This window comes from Galeopterus variegatus, unplaced genomic scaffold (assembly GCF_000696425.1).
Source record: "Galeopterus variegatus unplaced genomic scaffold, G_variegatus-3.0.2 Scaffold1679, whole genome shotgun sequence".
Lineage (NCBI taxonomy): Eukaryota > Metazoa > Chordata > Mammalia > Dermoptera > Cynocephalidae > Galeopterus > Galeopterus variegatus.
In genome coordinates, this window is record NW_007727790.1 from 146704 (window position 1) to 167471 (window position 20768).

The 20768-nt window shown below is 34.7% G+C and overlaps 1 protein-coding gene across 1 annotated transcript in view; it reads right to left on the reverse strand.

Moving 5' to 3' along the window:
* ATRNL1 (attractin-like 1) overlaps nucleotides 1-20768 on the reverse strand; it is a 293585-nt gene that overhangs the window by 115608 nt on the left and 157209 nt on the right. The window contains exons 15-17 of the mRNA XM_008578422.1: nucleotides 19233-19446; nucleotides 17218-17406; nucleotides 9723-9938 (exon numbers count right to left, since the gene is read on the reverse strand). Of these exons, the coding sequence (XP_008576644.1) occupies nucleotides 9723-9938; nucleotides 17218-17406; nucleotides 19233-19446 (619 nt within the window). The remainder of the gene's footprint in view (nucleotides 1-9722; nucleotides 9939-17217; nucleotides 17407-19232; nucleotides 19447-20768) is intronic.

The following is a 20768-nucleotide window of genomic DNA, read 5'->3' on the forward strand; positions in this document are numbered from 1 at the left end:
AATGCTGCTGGACACACTGATACCAAAACCAAAGACACAACAAAAAATGAAATCTACAGGCCAATTTCACTGACAAACATAGATGCAAAAACCCTCAATAATATATTAACAAACAGAACACAATAGCACATCAAAAAGATTATATACCATGATCAAGTGGAATTCATCCTGGGGATGCAAGGATGGTTCAACATACGCAAATCAATTAATGTGATACACCAAATGAACAAAAGCAAGGACAAAAACCATATGATTATCTCAATAGACACAGAAAAAAAGCACTTGATAAAATTCAGCATTCCTTCAAGATAAAGACTCTCAACAGATCAGGAACAGAGAGAAAATATCTTGACACAATAAAAGCCCTATATGACAAACCCACTGCCAACATCATCCCAAATGGGGAAAAACTGAAAGTTTTTCTTTAAGAACAGGAACAAGACAAGGATGCCCACTCTCACTACTTCAATTCAAATAGGATTGGAAGTATTGACCACAGCAATCAGGCAAGAGAAAGAAATAAAAAGCACCCAAATTGGAAAAGACAAGTTCAAATTTTCACTGTTCGCAGATGACATGATCCTATATACAGAAAACCCATAACCTCCACCAAAAAACTCCTAGAGCTGATAAACAACTTCAGTAAAGTTGTAGGATACAAAATCGATAACACACAAAAGTCAGTAGCATTCTTATACACCAACAATGAAAAATCAGAAAAAGAAATCAAGAAAGCAAGCCTATTTACAATAACTATGAAAAGAAGAAAATACCTAGAAAGAAATTTAACCAAAGAGGTGAAAAATCTCTACAATGAAAACTACAAAACTCTGCAGAAAGAAATTAAAGAGGACAATAAAAGATGGAAAGACTTTCCATGTTCATGGATTGGAAGAATTAACATGGTGAAAATGTCCATACTACCTAAGGCAGTCTACAGATTCACTGCAATCCCTATCAAAATACCAGTGACATTGTTCACAGTATAAATAGAAAAAAAATCCTAAAATTCATAGAGAACAACAAATGACCCCAAATAGCAAAAGCAATCCTGAGCAAAAAAATAAATAAAGCAAGAAGAATTACACTATCTGACTTCAGATTATACTACAAAGCCATAGTAACCAAAACAGCATGGTACTGGCATAAAAATAGATACATGGGCCAAGGAACAGAACAGAGAACCCAGAAATCAACCCATATACTTACAGCCAACTGATCTTTCACAAAGTGCCATGAGCATACACCAGGAAAAAGACAGACTCTTCAGTAAATGGTTCTGGGAAAACTGGACATCTATGTGTAGAAGAATGAAACTAGACACATACCTCTCACCATATACTAAAATCAACTCAAAATGTATTAAAGACTTAAGCATAAGACCTGAAACTATAAAACTACTAAAAGAAAACATAGAGGAAACACTTCAGGATGTAGGACGGGGCAAAGACTTTATGAATAAAACCCCAAAAGCATGAGCAATAAAAGAAAAAATAAACAAATGGAATTATATGAAAACAAAAAGCTTCTGCAAAGAAAAAGAAACAATCAACAGAGTGAAAAGACAATCTACTGAATGGGAGAAAATATTTGGTAATTATACATCAAAAAAGGGATTAGTAACCAGAATATACAAGGAACTCAAACAATTTCACAGTAAAAAAATCCCCAAATAATACATTAAAAAATGGGCAAAGGAGCTGAACAGAAATTTTTCAAAGGAAGACATACAAATGGCTGACAGGTACATGAAAAAATGCTCAACATCACTAATCATTAGAGAAATGCAAATCAAAACCACATTGAGATATCACCTCACCCCAGCTAGACTGGCTACTATCAAAAAGACTGAGAATAAAAAATGCTAACAAGGATGTGGACAAAAGAGAACTATCCTATGCTGTTGGTTGGACTGTAAGTGAGTGCAGCCATTACAGAAAACAGTACAGAGGTTCCTCAAACAACGATTGATAGAACTGCCATATGATCCAGCAATCTCACTTCCGGGTATATCCCAAAGGAAAGGAAATCATCATGTTGAAGGGATACCTGCACTCCTGTGTTCATCACAGCTCTATTTACAATAGCCAAGATATGGAACTAACCTAAATGTCTATCAACAGACAACTAGATAAAGAAAATGTTGCATATATATATACAATGGAATACCATAAGAAAAGAATAAAATTCTGCCATTTACAGCAACATGGATGAGCTTGAAGTAAATTATGTTAAATGAAATAACCAGGCACAGAAAGAGATATACTGAATGTCCTCACTCATAAGTGGGAGCTAAGAAACAAAGAAAGGCCATAATAAAAAGTTGAACTTTCAGACCTATAGTTACTAGAAGAAAAGGAAAGAACAGACCTATAGTTACTAGAGGTGGGAGGGAGAGAGGAAGGGAGGGGAGGCATAGGGAGTAATTGGGTAAATGACACAAAAAGTAACTATGATTTCTAATGACGAACATGCTAATATTGATTTGATCATCACATACTGCACACAAATACTGAGAATCAACTCTGAACTCCATAAATACATATAAATAAAAATAATAATAATAAATGGTGCTGGGATAATTTCATATTCATATGCAAAAGAATAAATTTGGAGGTGTGCCATTTGGAGACTTATTCATTATATTAAATAAAATTGAATATTATACTTCAAAATGGTAGATTTTATGGCATATGAGTTATATGTGGATGAATAAATAAATGATCTAATTAGATGAGCTGCAAAATAATTAATATAAATTCTTTTCATCTATGTACATACACCATTCGCAATTTTATTTTACCCTTGCTCCTATCAAAAAACTGAAATATTTTCCATGTACTGAAACTGAACTAATATTGTAACTTTCTCAGACAACTCAAATGCAGTGGAAATGATGGCAGAAATTCTGAGGCTAGGCCTCTCTCCTTGGAATTCGATTCTAAAAATATCATGTATAGAAGCCTAATCTTTACAAATGGAGGATGATAGGCCAAGTACAGCAGGAAAGAGCCATTCCACCTGAGCACCCCTAGACCAACCAACCAGCTCAAACCACGAACCATGAACCATGTGAATTTAGCCTTCTAGGACCATCCAGAGCCAGTCAAGCTGCCAAATAACTGGAGCCACATGAGAAAAACCCAGAGAGATTGGTAGAAGAACTACCTACTCGAATGTAGCCTAAATTGTGGGGCAAAACACTAGAAAAAGAGAGCTGCAAACAGCAATCAGCAGAAGGGTCCCCTTGAATCTCTGGCTGAATAATAAATTAAACACACTGGTGTGAAACACCATGAAACTGGAGAAAGAACCACTAGAAAACAGTAAGTCAATCAATGCCAGGAGCTAACATTGAACTGGGAAAACTTTGTATTCCTGCTTACCAGAGTGGTGAGACCTCATAACACAAAGGGCGTCATGTACACACTAGAAAAATCCTGCCTTAGTAGTGAAAATAAATTAGCACTGGACTTGAAAATGCTATATACACACCTTAACAAATCTTAAAAACAATTTTTGAAATGATCCTACTGATACCAACTAACATAAATGCATGCCAGGGGCTGGCCCGGTGGTGCACTGGAGAGTGCGCCGCTTGGGAGTGCGGCGGCGCTCCCGCCGAGGGTTCGGATCCCATGTGGAGACCGGTTCCCACTCACTGGCTGAGCGCGGTGCGGGCGCAACACCGAGGGTTGCGATCCCGTTGCCGGTCCCCGGTACGGGCGCGACACCTAGGGTTGCGATCCCGTTGCCGGTCCCCGGTACGGGCGCGACACCGAGGGTTGCAATCCCGTTACTGGTCAGTAAAAAAGACAAAAAGGAAAAAAAAAAACATAAATGCATGCCAGAACAAAATCAAACACTATAAAACAAATAGAACAAAATCAAATACTAAACTACAAAAATTTACAATGTTCAGGATACTATCAAAAATAACTACACTGGAAAATCTGCCCTATCGTCAGTTAAAAAAAAAAATCAACAGAAGAGACAAAGAAATAGTACACAAAGTGGAATAAGCAGAAAAGGACTTTTAATATATGCTCCATATGTTCAAGAATATAGAGTAAAACATAAGCATGAGAAGGAGAGAAATAAAAAATGTGAAAATGACCAAATACAATTTCTAAAGATAAAAAAAGAAATACACAAAATGAAGAATAAATTCAGAGGAAAGAACAGTCTTTTCAACCAGTGGTGCTGAGACAACTGGATATCCACATGCAAAGAAATTAAGTTGGATCTCTAACTCACACCACACACAAAAATTAAGTCACAATGAATCAAAGACCTAAATATAAGAGCTATTAAACTCTTAAAAGAAAATATAGGCATAAATATTTGGCAATGGTTTCTCAGATAACACCAAAAGCACAACAGTCAATAAAAAAAAGATAAGAACTTCATCAAAATTAAAAATTTTTGTGCTTCAAAGGACACTATCAAGAAAGTGAAAAGACAACACACAGAATGGGAGAAAATATAAATCGTATGTTTTGATAACGGACTTGTATTTAGAATGTGTAAAGAACACTTAAAGTTCATTAATAAAAAGAGAAACAATTGGCAAAGGATCTGAATAGGCATTTCTCCAAAGAAAAAATACAAATGGCCAATAAGCACATAAAAAGATGTTCAACATTATTAGCCACCAAGGAAATGCAAATTAAAACTCCAGTGAGATACCACTTCACAACCACCACTATGACTATAAACCAAATGCTGGGGAATAACCAGTGTTGGGGAGGGCAGGAAGAACTGGAACCCTCATACACTGCTGGTGAGAATGTAAAATTCTACAGCAGCTTTATGATATGTAGTCTTTTTGACTGGCTTCTCCTTTCACAGCTTTGAAAACCAGTCTGGCATTTCGTCAAAAGGTTAAATGTAGGATTACCATATGACTCAGAAATTCCACTTACAAAGAAATGAAAACATGTGTATGCACAAACTTGCACATGAATGCATTATTCAAATAGCCAAAAATTGGACATCCAAATGCTCATCAAGTGATGAGTAAATAAACTAAATAGAGTACATCCACATAACAATATTATTTGACAAAATAAGAAATAAAGTATTGCTACATGCTACAATATAAAGTAGATTAGTGACTGCCTAGGGCTGGCAAGGATAGGTAGAGGGTTAATGGAGAGTGACTGCTAATGGGTATGGAGTTTCTCTTGGAAAGGATAAAAATGCTTTAAAATTCACTGTAGTGATGGTTGCACAACTTTGTGAATATATCAAAAACCAATGAGTTTAACTCTTTAAATATGTAAATTGTATGATGTGATGGCTAGTCTTATGTGCCAATGAGGCTAGGTTATAGCACCAAGTTATTTAATCAAACACTAATCTACAAGTTATTTTGACTTTAAGTAAAGGATATTCCCCTTTACTTAAAGAGTAGGCTTCATCCAATCTGTTGGAAGCCTTAAAACCAAAAACTGAGAATTCCCAGAGAAGAAAAAATACTTCCTCAGTTTCCAGTTAGTGGACCTGCCACACAGATATTGGACTTGTCAGCCCACAAATTTGCATGAGTCAATTCCTTGAAATCTCAGTAGACAGATGATTGATAGACAGATTGATAAATATAGACACAGATATAGAAATATAGATATAAATATAGATTTCTCCAGAGAAACAGAATATACATATATTCTGTCTAATACATATGGATATGGTATGTGAATTATATCTCAATATAGATTTTATAAAAAATAAGTGGGATGAAAATTAACAGCTGATAAGACTGTGCAGAAAAAAAAAAGATTGGCATACTTGAAGACAGAAGAGAAATAGTTTGTGGTAGGCAGAATTCCAACGTGGCCCCCAACCGAGTGTGGGAGGGACCTATACATATGATGGGATAGTCACTGCAATGATTAGGTTATGTTTTATGGCACAGTTGACCTTATGAATGGGAAGTCATTCTGGATGGACCTAATCAGATGATTTCTTAAAAAGAACTGGTATCTATCTAAAGAAAGAGATTAAAGTGAAAGAGAAACGACACTTGAGTTTTGGAGATTTTAAATTGCTAGTTTTGTAGATGAGAGGGCCATGTGGGAGAGAATGAGCATTCTTTAGGAGCTGCAGTTGTCACTGGCTGAGCCAACAAGAAAAAGGCACCTCAGTGCTACAATTGCAAGGAAATGAATTCTGCCAAAAGCCTAAACAAGCCTGGAAGCAGATTCTCCACCACAGCTTCCAAACAAAAACTCAGCCTGACTGACAAATGGGTAGTTAAGGTATAAATAAATGGAATAAAATAATTAAATTTTTGCAAGACAAAAAAAGAGAAAAGCTCAAATTCAGAGGACACATGATCCTTACAACTACCACCAAAATTTTGCTATTCAGACAGAAGGGAGTACCACAAAACTAGAAATTTTATAAACTATGCCAATGCCACAAAAAATTAATAAATCTATACACTTATTATAAAAAATCAGAAAACCAGATCCAATACACCTTAACTAATGAAAATTCCCTTGGAAAATATAACCATAGAGCAGAAGACTCTCAGACAGCTTTCTAAATAGAATGAAACATAGTCAAACCAGCATTTGAGGTGTTTAAAAACCACCTTAAATCAGAAATTCAAATATTAAGAATAGAAATGGACACAAAGAGAAAGAAAAGAAAAAATAATTTACAAAACTAAGGAAATAAATGAAAAAAAAATTGTGGACATATGTTAAAACCACCACAGCATTTAATACATTTTTAAAGAAGATACTATGAAGCTATGTAAATATCCTGTTTCTCCTTAAAAACTCACCCACTAACTTTAGCATTCTTTTTTGTTTTTTGGGTTTTTTTGGTGGCTGATTGGTTTGGGGAATTTAGCACTCTTAAGAAGATTACTTGGTACAGCAATTATTACTCTGGTGTTCTAATAGCAATTTTTCATTTTCCTAATTTCTTCTACATTTATTTGTAATTTTTCTCTAAGAAAGATTTGTTCATTCTCATCCATTTGTTATTTATTTAGTCATTTATATCAGTACAGAATCATGAATATGAATTTTCTTCTTTGGGTTAAAATCAATATAATCCTTATTTATTGTCTTACCCAGTTGTGAGCCACTGAGAACTTTTTCAGGTTGGCTATGTGTCTCTTTGACATGATTGCGCTCTCTCTCTCTCTCTCTCTCTCTCTCTCTCTCTCTCTCTCTCTCTCTTCCTTGGAATCAGTCACTTCCCCAGGGAGCACTAGTTCCTTTCATTGGGGAATGGTATTTAGAAACCAAGATCAATGTTCACTGCTAATGGGGTGTCACGGCTTCTAGGCTCTCTCAGCAAACAGTGCCAGAAATCACACTTGTGGGTATATATCCAAAGGAATGGAAATCATCATGTTGAGGGGATTCCTGCACTCCCATGTTCATCACAGCCCTATTTATGGATATGGATGGAACCAACCTAAATTTCCATCAGTGAATGACAGGATAAGGAAAATGTGGTATATATACACAATGGAATACTACTCAGCCATAAAAAAGAACGATTTTCTGCCATTCGCAGCAATGTGGATGAGCTTGGAGAAAATTATGTTAAATGAAATGAGCTAGGTACAGAAAGAGAGATATTGCACGTCCTCACTCGTAAGTGGGAGCTAAGAAACAAAGAATGAAAGAAAGACCATAATAAAACATTGAACTTTCAAGAGAGAAGAGACCTATGGTTATTGAGATGGGAAAAGGGTAGAGGGATGGTGGATAGGGAGTAAATGGATACGGGAAACAAAAATTACGATTCGTAATGATGAACATGCTAATAATATTGATTTGATCATCACGTACTGTATACTAATCCTAGTAGTCAACTCTGTACCCATAAATATGTATAAAAATAATTTTTAAAAAAGAAAGTATAGGCATGTATACTAATCCATGTTTAACAAACATATCTAGATTTATTTCTGTGTATATATATTAATATAAACCTAAATTCATGCTATTCTCTCAGACTGTAATCCAGTATGACAGGCTTCATTTTAGCCCTCAACCCTTGCTTATTTTTAATGTCTTTCCCTGACAGTGGGAAACCCAGCTCCCATTAAATACAGTAAAGTTCAATCTTTGTGGTATACAGTATGAATTTTAACAAATGCATAGAGTTATGTTATCAACAACCTCAGTAGTGAAATGAATCCCTACCCGTACTCCTGGCAAATAACTGATCTGTTTTCCATCCCCATAATCTTATCTGTTTCAGATTATTTTATAAATGAAATAACACAACATGCAGCCTTTGGTCTGGCTTCTTCCTCTAAGCAAAATGCACTTAAGATTCAGCCATGCTGTTGTGTGAATCAATAATTGGTTTCTTTTTATTGTTTTTTATGTATTTCATAAACTTTGTAGCAGGTATTGTTTCACCCTGTGCCACAATTCCCTGGATTCATCCAGTTTTGGTGCTACACATTGTCAGTGTCTTATCTAAAGCCTGTTCTGAGGTCTCTCTACTTTTCTGCCTTAGTGTTTTCACTGTGCCAGGGAAAGCTGTTGGTCAGACATGGCTGGAACAGTTCAGGAGTACAAGGGAATTAATACACCTAAGAACACTGCTCAACCAATAGAGGATGGGAGACACTGGATTAATGCCCTAGCCTCTCAATTCCTCAGTGGGATAACTCTGAGGGTCATTCTGCATGGTTCTTCACAGGTCCCCAGTGGGTCCAAGCCCAAACTTCCCAGTGCGGTAGCCAGCTTAATAACGCATATATAAGTATTATTGGTATTTCTCCCTTCCTGTTGAAACTCTCACCATTCGCTCATTTCTGCCACCTAAAATCATCTCCTGAATAACTACCTCACCCAAATCCTGTGTCAGACTGTTACATCTTCTGGAACATTCTTTTTCCAAATATCTCCATGATTTATATCCTCATCTACCTCAGGTGTTTGTTACTTCTCAGTGAGGTCTTCTCTCACTTCCCTGTTTTTAATAGCAACTGTTATCCCCCTTGATTATTTATGTAATAGCACTGAACTCAATCTAATTTTATATATGTTTATTTAAATAATTTTATTAGTTTCAATTAAAATATAAGCTCCATGAATGCAGTGATTTTACTCTAATTTGCTAATTGTTGTGTCTCTAGCACCTAAAATACTCCTTGGCACATGGCAGGCACTCAATAAAAATGTTAAATAAATTAATTTTTCAAGGAGATTGATTTTATTTAGTATAAGTACAGACTTCTTATGAAGAAAGCCTCTGAAAAATAAAATGATCTTCAAAATTGAGTGGTAGTGAATACCAATGGCAGTTTTCAAAATGAGGCCAGATGACTCTACTACAGATGTTATATAGAACATTCTCATACTTAGAATGAAGTTTGAATGGATACTCTGAGTTGTCTGAGAATTCTAGGATATTATAATACTATGAACAATAAAAGACTATAGTCATTGCTACAGAGTAGAAAATTGACATGAAGCCAAAATATTTTCCTCTTAAAGGTTCACATAAAACCAAATCTAATCATGTATTCCCTGAATGTGTTTAGCCTATTTAATGATTCTAAACAGAATACCACCTATACAACAGAGATAAATATAGTCTAGGGGAAAACATTTTTTATCTTTGAAACTTGAGTCTCATTTTTTCACTGTAGTTTTTTTAAATCTTTCTATAAGAAAAGAAAATTCCTTGTTTTACTCAAACAGAAACTGAAATTGTTTTCATCACATTTTTATTACCTGGACATTGGATAAAGGACCACTCATAGTTCTTTTCCTTGGGGCAAAGATTGGTGTCAAGAACCATCTCATTGTGCATTCCAAGAAGCCTCATTGGTCCCCGTGAAGATCCTTCAATGCAGTGTCCTCTTCCTGTATTACTAGGATCATTACACCAGCCACATCCAGGCTGTTCCAAACACTGTCCGCAGGTTCTCAACCCAGAACAATTTTGAGCTGCATGACAGAAACATTAACAAATATGTTACATGACTTTATATTCAACCAGAATTGTAGGCTAATGGAAAAACAAATATGATCATGAAAAAAAAGACAGCAAAATAAATGTAAACATTTTTGCAATAATACCCAAGAGACAGCAAGTACTTAAAGCAAATAAAAAACACATCATGAATAAAGAGGAGATAAATGGACTGGTTTGGGGTGGGAAAAGGCAACCATAACATGGAGAAAAATAAAGTTAGTACTTAATGATTCCTGATAACTTTACCAACACTAGGATTTCTGGAGCTCATCCAGGGGCCTACAGACCACCTTTACCATCGTCTGTGATGTAGAGCCACGTCAGCCATTCTTGTTGTGCCTAATAAGAGCCTTCAATGAAAATTTCTGCCCACATATATCCAGTGTGAGTGATGCCTGCCCATTCCCTGAGATTGCTTAGGCCCCATTTGGCTGACTCTCATGGACAATGCTCTTCCCAAGGATGCAAGATACTAGTATTTGGCTATCATGTGATGAATAAGCTCAATACCACCCAAAGAGCCAAGCTGCATGGGAGCACAAAAACCTGATACTGTGCTTTAGTGAGGCAACCAGGAACACACACTCTAACTTTCAGGGCTAAAGAATATCACTCCAAGACTCATTTGCTGAAGCTCAACATTTTTTTTTTTTTTTGTATTTTGATTGAAATATAACTTATGAGATTCAACAAATCCAAGGATGAACAGATATTGTCGTCTGAAATCATATCCATAGCTGTTGCTATGTGATGTTTTAAATTTTTAATTCACAATCAGAGAATCATATATTAGGCTGAGACTTTCTTTTTTTTTTTTTTTCCTTTTTGTCTTTTTTCGTGTCTGGCAACGGACCGCAACCCTCAGTGTCGCGCCCGTACCGGACCAGGACCGACAACGGGATCGCAACCCTCGGTGCTGCGCCCGCCCCTCACTCAGCCAGTGAGCGGGAACCGGTCTGTATGTGGGATCCGAACCCTCGGCGGGAGCGCAGCCGCACTCCCAAGCGGCGCACTGTAGCAGTGCGCCACCGGGCCGGCCCCATAGGCTGAGACTTTCTATAATTACTTTCACTGATGCTTTTCTAGGAATGGTGCACTTTGTCTATGTATCTGTGTATCCAAAGAACATAGTGACAAACATACAAGGCACCAGGAATGTCATCTTCTAGTCTCATGGTACAAAAACTACAGAGGAAAAAAAAAAAATAGTAGATCTTTAGCAGACTCAATTTCATCATTGTGGTATTAATAACTTAGCTGCCACTCAGTGTTTTAATACTACTGGGAACACAAATGTTCCTCAGATTACTACAAACAAGAATAGCACAAGTTTCTCAGGGAACATCAGGAACTCAATATAATAGGCAAAGATTCTGCAGAGATAACAGAATATTGTATTAAATAATTCATCAATTATAATATTATTTGTTGTGAATTCTTTTAGTGCTAAGCGTCTCAGCGATTGGATATAAGAAGAATAAGTACCGTAAGTATAATTTCCTTAATAAGAAATATAAAAGGAAGAATACTCTTTGAGTCATTTAACACAAGTGATTAATGTTAAACTTAAAGATAAATAATTCATTGACATGAAGAGTTTTCCTTTGTAAATTTACATTTTTTCAACAGTACATAGTGGAAAATAACACTTCATTTAAAAGATCCTTAGATAACTGAACACTTCATACATTACCACACCCTTCCATAATTTTCTTGGTTCAAAATATTTCTCTTATACCTGTGATTGTAGTTAGCCTACATTATTGTTGACTGCACTATTCCAATTGTCTTCATAACTATACTGGGTTCCTACTCAATTAATGAGAAATAATGGAAATTATCTAATTAGTTATGTTATCTTGACATTCCAATTATTCACTATTGTGTGATGATTTGAAGTAAATCTTTACTGGGTCTCACCCAGAATAAATCTAGTTTTCCAATATATTTATACTCTGTCGGTATTTCCTAGCAAAGTAAATTTTATTTTAGAACTGTCTTTTTAAGGAAAGAAATGTTAAAATGTCTTCAAGATACACTACAATTAAACTGTTCTCAATATAACATTCCTGTCAATGATTTCCAAACAACTGGGGAAATCTTAGGTTAAAGAATCCTGGGTTTCTTGCACTGACTGATGACAAACTATTAAGCTTCTAGTTCTATTTATCTATTGGATTTTAGGCATTAACAACAACTTACAAAATGATGTAATCAGAAAAACATTCTAATCTCTTTGATTTCATTTTAGATCTAAAACTATTAAATAAGTATAATGTTGGTTTTGATTTTTGCTAAAGAGTGAAAAGCAACATGCACTGCTAAAAAATTAACAAAAAATTCATTCTTTAGTGTTTAATAGTGACTCAAAAACTAACATATTCTAATTATTTTTCTTATAGAAAACAATATTATACAAAAGTTATGTAAACTTTGCTACTGTTCCTAAAGTTATAAATCACATAGACACTATGTATAAACTACAGGTAATTAGAGCAATCTTTATTTTATTTTATTTTATTTTATTTTATTTTATTTTATTTTATTTTATTTGTCTTTGGCTTTTTGAAAAATCAAGTCATAAAATATTCAATACTGTTTAAATATGTAAGAATTTTTAAAAATCAATCGGTAAGAAACTGTCATAAAATTTGAAAAATGATTACCTTCCTTAATTGCCAAGAAAAGAACAGTGTTTACATTGAGGTATATAAACCTATAAAATATTGAAATAAACATACATTTGTGAGATGTATACTGTATCTACAAGTTTCTTATTGTTCCATTTTCACTATATTAATTTAATTGCATTTTCATTTAAACTTTTATATATTAAGAAGTGAATCTTCTATTATTGCTGTAAATAATGCCCTTGAAATTTATTTTCACGAACAGAATATCTAGCTACTTAAAATACATTTATTATTAACAATGCCAGTTATTAACAAAGCTTTCTCAGAAACCATTAGGTAAAATTTGTCTTAAAATATATTTCGTCTATTCAATTTCTGAATTTTAAACATTGATATCAAAGTATTATTACCGGAAAATACTGGAGAATATTGAGAAATCCATATTTGTTTTTCATTTCCAAAGAAAAGTTTCCCTTAAGAACCATTTACCAATAAACCTCAAATGATCATCGGAAACAACTTTATAAATGCAACATAAAACTTGGACCATTTCTAATACAAAGTTTTGGTAATAACTATAAAAATATTTTTAAAGATTTACTACTGCCAAATATTAAATAAATAACTAGACACATGCAGTACAAATGGTAATGTAAATCTATTACATATAGTTAATCCTAAAAAGATATGAAGTTAAAGACCAAAGCATGGCAAAGCTTTCAAAGGTGCCCCAAAGCTGAGACTTTTGAAAGAAAAACAGTCAGCTATTTTTAGCACTTGAATTTTGAGCGGGAATATCATCTTCACCCTTAGTCGCTATTTCCTGGCATTTTTCACTATTCAATACATGTTGGTTGGTTAAAAACACGGAAAAAATAAAGATAATGAAGAAGTTTGTTTTTCTCAAAGAGTGGATTACTGCCACAGTACTCTCACAGTCACCATGAGGGATTGGTTCCAGGACCTTCTGCAGATACCAAAATCCATGGATACTCAAATCCATGTTATAAAATGGTGCACTATTTGCATATAACCTACAAATATCCTACCGTCTATTTTAAATCATCATCTCTAGATTACTTCCAATACCTAATACAATGTAAATGTTATGTAAATAGTTGTTATGCTGCATTGTTTAGGGAATAATAGCAAAGGGAAAAAAGTCTGTACATGTTCAGTACAGAAGCAATTATTTTCAAAATATTTTTGATCCATGATTGGTTGAATCCACAAATGCAGAGGCCAACTCTACTACTTCCAGAAATACAAGGACTCCTGAGGCAATGTACAATGTCCTTTTTTCCCACAAAGATGTATGGGGCATATAATAGAAAAGCTGTGGAACAAAAATAAATTCTATAGTAGAGTTGGACATCATCAGCACAAATGAGCTATATATAGGAAATACAAACATGACAATAGACATAACAGAGAAAGTAAAAGACCTACGGAGAAGAAAAAAAAAAAAACCCAGCAGACTAGACTACTTTACTCAAGGAACATATTGTAGAGGTAGATAGTAAAGCTACAACAATCAAGAAAACAAAAGAAGCAAAAGATCAGAACAAGAGACACAAAAGTAGAACTGAAGAACTGATCTATGCATACCTAGCTAACAACTCCATCAGCTGTATTTAGTTATCATTATTTGATTTGTCAGTGGTAAAAATGCAATTCATACCTGTGTTTAAATACTTAATTGTGTTTCACTTCTCAAAAAATTCAGTTAAACAATTTTTATAGTGGAATTAAAATGTTCTCAAAAAACTCACTTTACAGAAATAAAAAGCCTCAATTGAAGGACCATAAAAGGGAAAAATTCCTAAATATTAGCAAACAAAGATATGGAAAGCATAAGTGAAGTTAAGAGATACTAAGACATATCTAGAAGTTTCAACAATCATTTTAAGATTTCCAAAAAGACTAAAAAGAAGGAAACATATAAAAGAACATTTTCAGCAGGTGAAGAAGCAGATTGAAAGAGACAGTGCAAATCCTTTTCTTCAATAACAAATTTTTTTAGAAATTTTCATTTCAAAAATTCACACCAATAACTGAAAAACTGAATTAAAACAATCTGTAAAATTTTAGAATGCCAACAATAAAGAGAAAAATCTTAAAAGATGCCATTGAAAGAAAAAAAAAAAACACGTCCCATAAAGGAATGAAAATTAGAGTTGCCTTAGAAATCTCATCCATGTGCTGAATGCTTAAAGAAGTGCAAAGAAAAAAATTATTTACAACTCTATAACCAGCCATTCTATCATTCAAGTGAAAATGAAAAGTACACATTTAGATATGAAACAACTCAAAATAAATAAATAAATAAATAAATAAATAAATAAATAAATAAATAAATAAACAGGAACAAGACAAGGAAGCCCACTCCTATTTAACATATTATTGAAAGTACTAGCCAGAGCAATCAGGCAAGAAAAGAAATAAAGGCATGCAAACTGGAAAAGAAAGGGTCAAATTGTCCCTACTTGCAGATGACATGATCCTATATATAGAAAAACCTAGAGACTCTACCAAAAAACTCCTAGAGCTGATAAACAAATTCTGTAAATTTGCAGAATACAAATCTATACACAAAAATCAGTAGTGTTTTATTTATTTTTATTTTTTATTTTTTTTCAAAAGATGACCGGTAAGGGGATCTTAACCCTTGACTTGGTGTTGTCAGCACCACGCTCACCCAGTGAGCAACCGTCCATCCCTATATGGGATCTGAACCCATGGCCTTGGTGTTCTCAGCACCACACTCTCCCGAGTGAGCCACAGGCCGGCCCAAAATCAGTAGTGTTTTAATACTTCAACAGTGAACTATTAGAAAAAGAAATCAAGAAGTAAGCCCATTTACAGTAGCTACCAAAAAAATAAAATACCTGGGAATAAATTTAACTAAGGAAGTGAAAGACCTACAATGAGAACTACAAATCACTGTGAAAGAAATTAAAGAGGACACAAAAAGATAGAAAGACATTCTATGCTTATGGATTGGAAAAAATAACATTGTGAAATGTCAATATCACCCAAAGTGATCTACAGATTCAATGCAATCCCCATCAAAATACCAATGACATTCTTCACAGAAATAGAAAAAAGCAATCCTAACATCCTTATCAAACGATGTCTATGTCTGTGTGGACTTCAGCATGTAAACTGATGTTTTGCTTTGTTCAAATCAAGGAGTCCTGTATGGATATAAACATGTACACCAACTTCATCTCAGGTGATTCTCCCGCTAACTCTGGTGGTGGAATGGTAACTGTTTGGCTCCTACAAAGCATATTATTCCAAAAAAAGGACATAAAGTCTGGACCAATCACAAGAGGGATAGACCCCAATGACTAGGAAATCAATGCATGTATCCAACATTGAGAAGCAGGTGATGGGAGCAACAGGAATAAATAACACTTTCACCTTTCTTATTCCATATCTGAAAAGACCAATTAATTCAGGTTATATTTTTGACAAACCTCTATGTCAGAGAATGTATTGTGGAAAGATAAACCATATTCTCCACTAGCAAGAAGCTAGCTGAGACCAGTTCTGCCTCCTTCTCCCAAGCAGAGGAGCTGCACTTGGTCTCAACTTCCTACAAGGCCACCAAGTGCTATCAGTAGTATTATCCAATTCCTTTGGCAGCTGCATTCGGATGCAATTAGCCTTTGCAAGCAAGGCTACTCTCATAACCACATAGTTCCCAGTATCAAAGAGTCAGTCAGGTGCATCCTCATCCTACAGACCTTATATTGTATGAGACCAGTGAGGGGAAGGACCTTTCTCCTGAAGCAAAACCAACAGCAAGTCCAGTATCCCCCTGCTGATATGAATCTCCGTGTGATGCCAAGACTGCATCCTGCACTTGTAGCAGATACATTAACATTGATAAGATAGTCTTGCCAAAAAGTGCTTACCTGAACCTAATCATGAGTAAACAATGAGACAAATCCAAAATGAGAAACCTGCAAAACAACTGGTGCAGATTTTTCAAAATATCAAAGCCATGTAATAAAAACAAGACATGGGAACTGTACCAGATTAAAGAAGATTAAAGAGGCACAACAAAGCAATATGTGATCCTTGAGGTGAGCATTATCACAAGGTATTTTGGGGCCGGCCCGGTGGCACACTGGATAGTGCGCCGCTTGGGAAGCGCGGTGGCGCTCCTGCCCAAGGGTTCGGATCCCACATACAGACCGGTTCCCACTCACTGGCTGAGCGAGGCGCGGGAGCAACGCCGAGGGTTGCGATCCCGTTGCCGGTCCCGGTCCGGTACGGGGGCAACACTGAGGGTTGCGATCCGTTGCCAGACACGGAAAAAGACAAAAAAAAAAAAAAAAGGTATTTTGCTGTCTGCAACATACACTCAGAATTCAGGGGAAGGGGGAACAGAAGTGTGGCAAGACATTAATATCTAGGGTAAGATACTTAGTGGAATTCCAAATGATGACATAATACAAATCAGAGTCTAATAGCATTAGTAGGTTTTAAAACTAGCTATAATTTCTTTTTCTTTTGAAGCTTCCTCAAATGTTTAACTCTTCTTTCCATCACAGCAAAAAGCTCTATGTTGCTGCTAAATGAAAAGTCACTCTAGATAAATACTTACGAGAGCAGGTGGCAGTTTGCCACTCTAGACACTGTCCATATGGAAAGGAGATTATATAAGCATTAGAGTCAACACATCGCTTTGTACTGCTGCACCACATGCACTCCATGCCGTTGCTTGTACAGTTGGAACATGATGTCCTTAGAGAACACGGCTTTTTGCATGGCCTTGCATTTTGATTTGGACTAACTGGAATAAACAAACAAATATAATTATTTCCATTTGTTAACTGCATTTTAACGCAAGTGTACAGATTTTGTTTGTTTTGCTGTATAGGGACTGTTTTACTTAAGCCAAGTGTTTTATTTACCTCATTATAACATGATGAGATAAATAAAAATAAAGATGACATGTCAATAATTCTTAAATATATCATTAAAATTGAAATTTATTCTTCCTTTGAAATGTTTGATTTTTTACTAAGTACATAAAGTTGTAAATTTTAAAAATTATAAATAGTAATGTAATCTGTGGCCTAGTTTTTCTATCCATTAGCTAAATATTATGTACACTGGCATTATTTACTTTCCCAGCCACATTTTTTTCCATAAACATTCTACACCTTATCAAAGCACATGTCTTCTTAGTGAACATGTCTCTGATATAAACAAACAATAAAAATACAAATTACTATAAAATCTTTACTAAAATACAATATTTATAACACCCATTAGAATGGCTATTATTAAAAAAGAAAAAAAATATGAATGTGGAGAAATTGGAACCTTGGGCGTTGCTGATGGGAATGTAAAATAGCACAGCCGCTGTGGAAAACAGTATGGCAGCTCCTCAAAAAATTAAACATAGAATTACCATATGCTTTAGCAATTCCACTTTTGGCTATATACTCTAAAGAAATGAAAGCAGAATTTTGAACAGATAGTTGTACAACCAAATTGATAGTATCATTATTCACAATAACCAAAATGTGGAAGCAACTCAGTGTCCACTGATGTATGATCAAGTGAACAAAATGCGGTATATACATTTAATGGAGTATTATTCAGACTTAAAGAGGAAGGAAATTCTGACACATGCTACAATGTGGATGAAACTTGAAGACATTGTACCAGGCAATGAGCCGGTCACAAAAGGTTATACACTGTATGATTCTACTGTATGAGGTAGTCAAAATCATAGAAAGGATGGTGGTTGCCAGGAGCTAAGGGGAGGAGGAATGGGGAATTGTTGTTTAATGGGTATAGAGTTTTAGTTCTGCAAAATGAAGAAAGTTCTGGAAATGGATGGCTGTGATGGCTGCCCAACAGTGTGAATGTACTTAACGCCACTAAACTGTACACTAAAAAATGGTTAAGATGGGGCCGGCCCGGTGGCGCACTGGAGAGTGCGCCGCTTGGGAGCACGGCGGTGCTCCTGCCGAGGGTTCGGATCCCATGTGGAGACCGGTTCCCGCTCACTGGCTGAGCGCGGTGCGGGCGCAACACCGAGGGTTGCAATCCCATTACTGGTCAGTAAAAAAGACAAAAAAGGGGAAAAAAATGGTTAAAATGGTAAATATTATGTTATGTATATTTTACCACAATAAAATACAATATTTGAAAAGAAAAGAATTCAACATTCCTTTCTCAAATTAACAAAAATCCATTCCAAAAGATGTAACAGAAATGTTTCTTTTTACTTGACAGATGAAATAACAGATCTACCACATTAAAATGAGTCTCAATTAGTCATTAATCTTAAAGATAAATCTTAACAAACTAAGAATAGATTATTGCTATACTGTAAGTAACTACAACCACTGTTTATAATCTCACTATCTTAACCAAGAAATAAAGATTGTACAAAACAACAAAATTTTGTTATTTTTCACAGGTTAAGGCTGAGATCACTAAAAGTTGGAAATATGGATAAAAATAGAATTTACACAATTATCAGGGAATAAACATCATAAAAAGATGGTGTAAGTTACTTCAGACTACACCCTGGAAAGAGGAAGCAGGAAAAGGGGTTGGAAACACATTTTTAAAGAAATGCTAATTTACTGGACTACTTACCCACAGGTTTTTCACAGACTAGGCCATCTGCCATAGATGTGCAAGGATTAGCTTTTAAGCCTGACACTGCAGCCCTTTCTAGATATGCACAGAACCCAGAATCATTTGGTTCACCAGGAAGCCACTGTAGTGTTGTGTTTGTAAAAGGAGACATGTCTTCCCATCCCCAGTAGGATATATTGATCTTGCGCAAGCCTACCCAAGGTGATACTTTCTGTAAACAACAGGAAAGGGGCATTTTTAAAAATTAGAGGTAAAAATATTGCATCATATTTCTTAGCAAATAGTTCATTATCATTAAAAATTACATTTGAAAATATATAGAAATGCCTTTCCAATGACTTTTAGTACCAAGGATAATCAATAATTCCAGCATATTTTGGAGAATGAAGGAGAATAGAACACTATTTTGAAAACATAGGTTTTGTTTTAGCTACACAATTTGGGTCATTTATTTAGCCCTTGTAGGCCTCAGTTTCCTCTTCTATAGAATGGGGATGTAAATATCTGATATAAATGTCTACCTTATGTGGCAAGATCATTAAAAAACTTAACATATTGTTACGGATGCTACTGCTACTATTATCAATCAGTTATGGACTTAAGTTAAATTGCCATTATTCACAGTGTGAAAGTAGAGAACAAAATCAACAAACAGTATATAGAATCTGAGTAAAGACTTCATAACAGAACTTCACAAAAGAATTGAGAGAAGAATAACTGCCTTTCTTCAAGTTCAGACCTCTACTACATTTAGACTGTTAAGAATTTTAGATAAATTAATATTATTTACTTTTATTAAAAAAAGAGATCAAGAAAATTGATAAAATCTGACTCTTGCACCTAAAATTTAACTAATAGAGGTTGACAAATGCTACATAACTATTCTTAATGTTTTCACTAATATTTCAAAATTAGCTTAAAATCAAAATATTTTCCATATTTATATATTTTAATTATTACTCAATTTTAAAATGTTATTCTTATGATGCCCAAAAAATAATGACACATTCTTAATCCAAGTCACTATCTTTATAAAATTCTATTACATCATAAACACCTCTACTTTAATATACATAATAATATATTTATCTTCTAAAATACTAAGTTACCAATACTATATTATAGTGTAAAATGGTTTCAGACATTCGCAACAACATGGATGGACTTAGAGAAAATTATATTAAGTGAAACAAGTCGGGTGCAGAAAGAGAAATACTACATGTTCTCACTTATTTGTGGGAGTTAAAAATTAATAAATAAATAAACACACAAACGAATAAAGAGTGGGAGGAAGAAGACAGAATAACCACAAAAATTCCTTGAACTATTTAAGCCAAGTGCACAGATACGATGTGGCAGGGGAGTGTGGAGAGGAACAGGTAAAGGGTCATGAAAATCAAGTACAATGTATTTTGAGAAGTAAAATAAAATAAAATAAAATTTAACAAAAAAAAAAAACCCAAAGTATGGATCTGGGCAATAATCAGTAACATTATTTACTTGCTATTACATTCTGTTTGGTCTTGCAGCTGG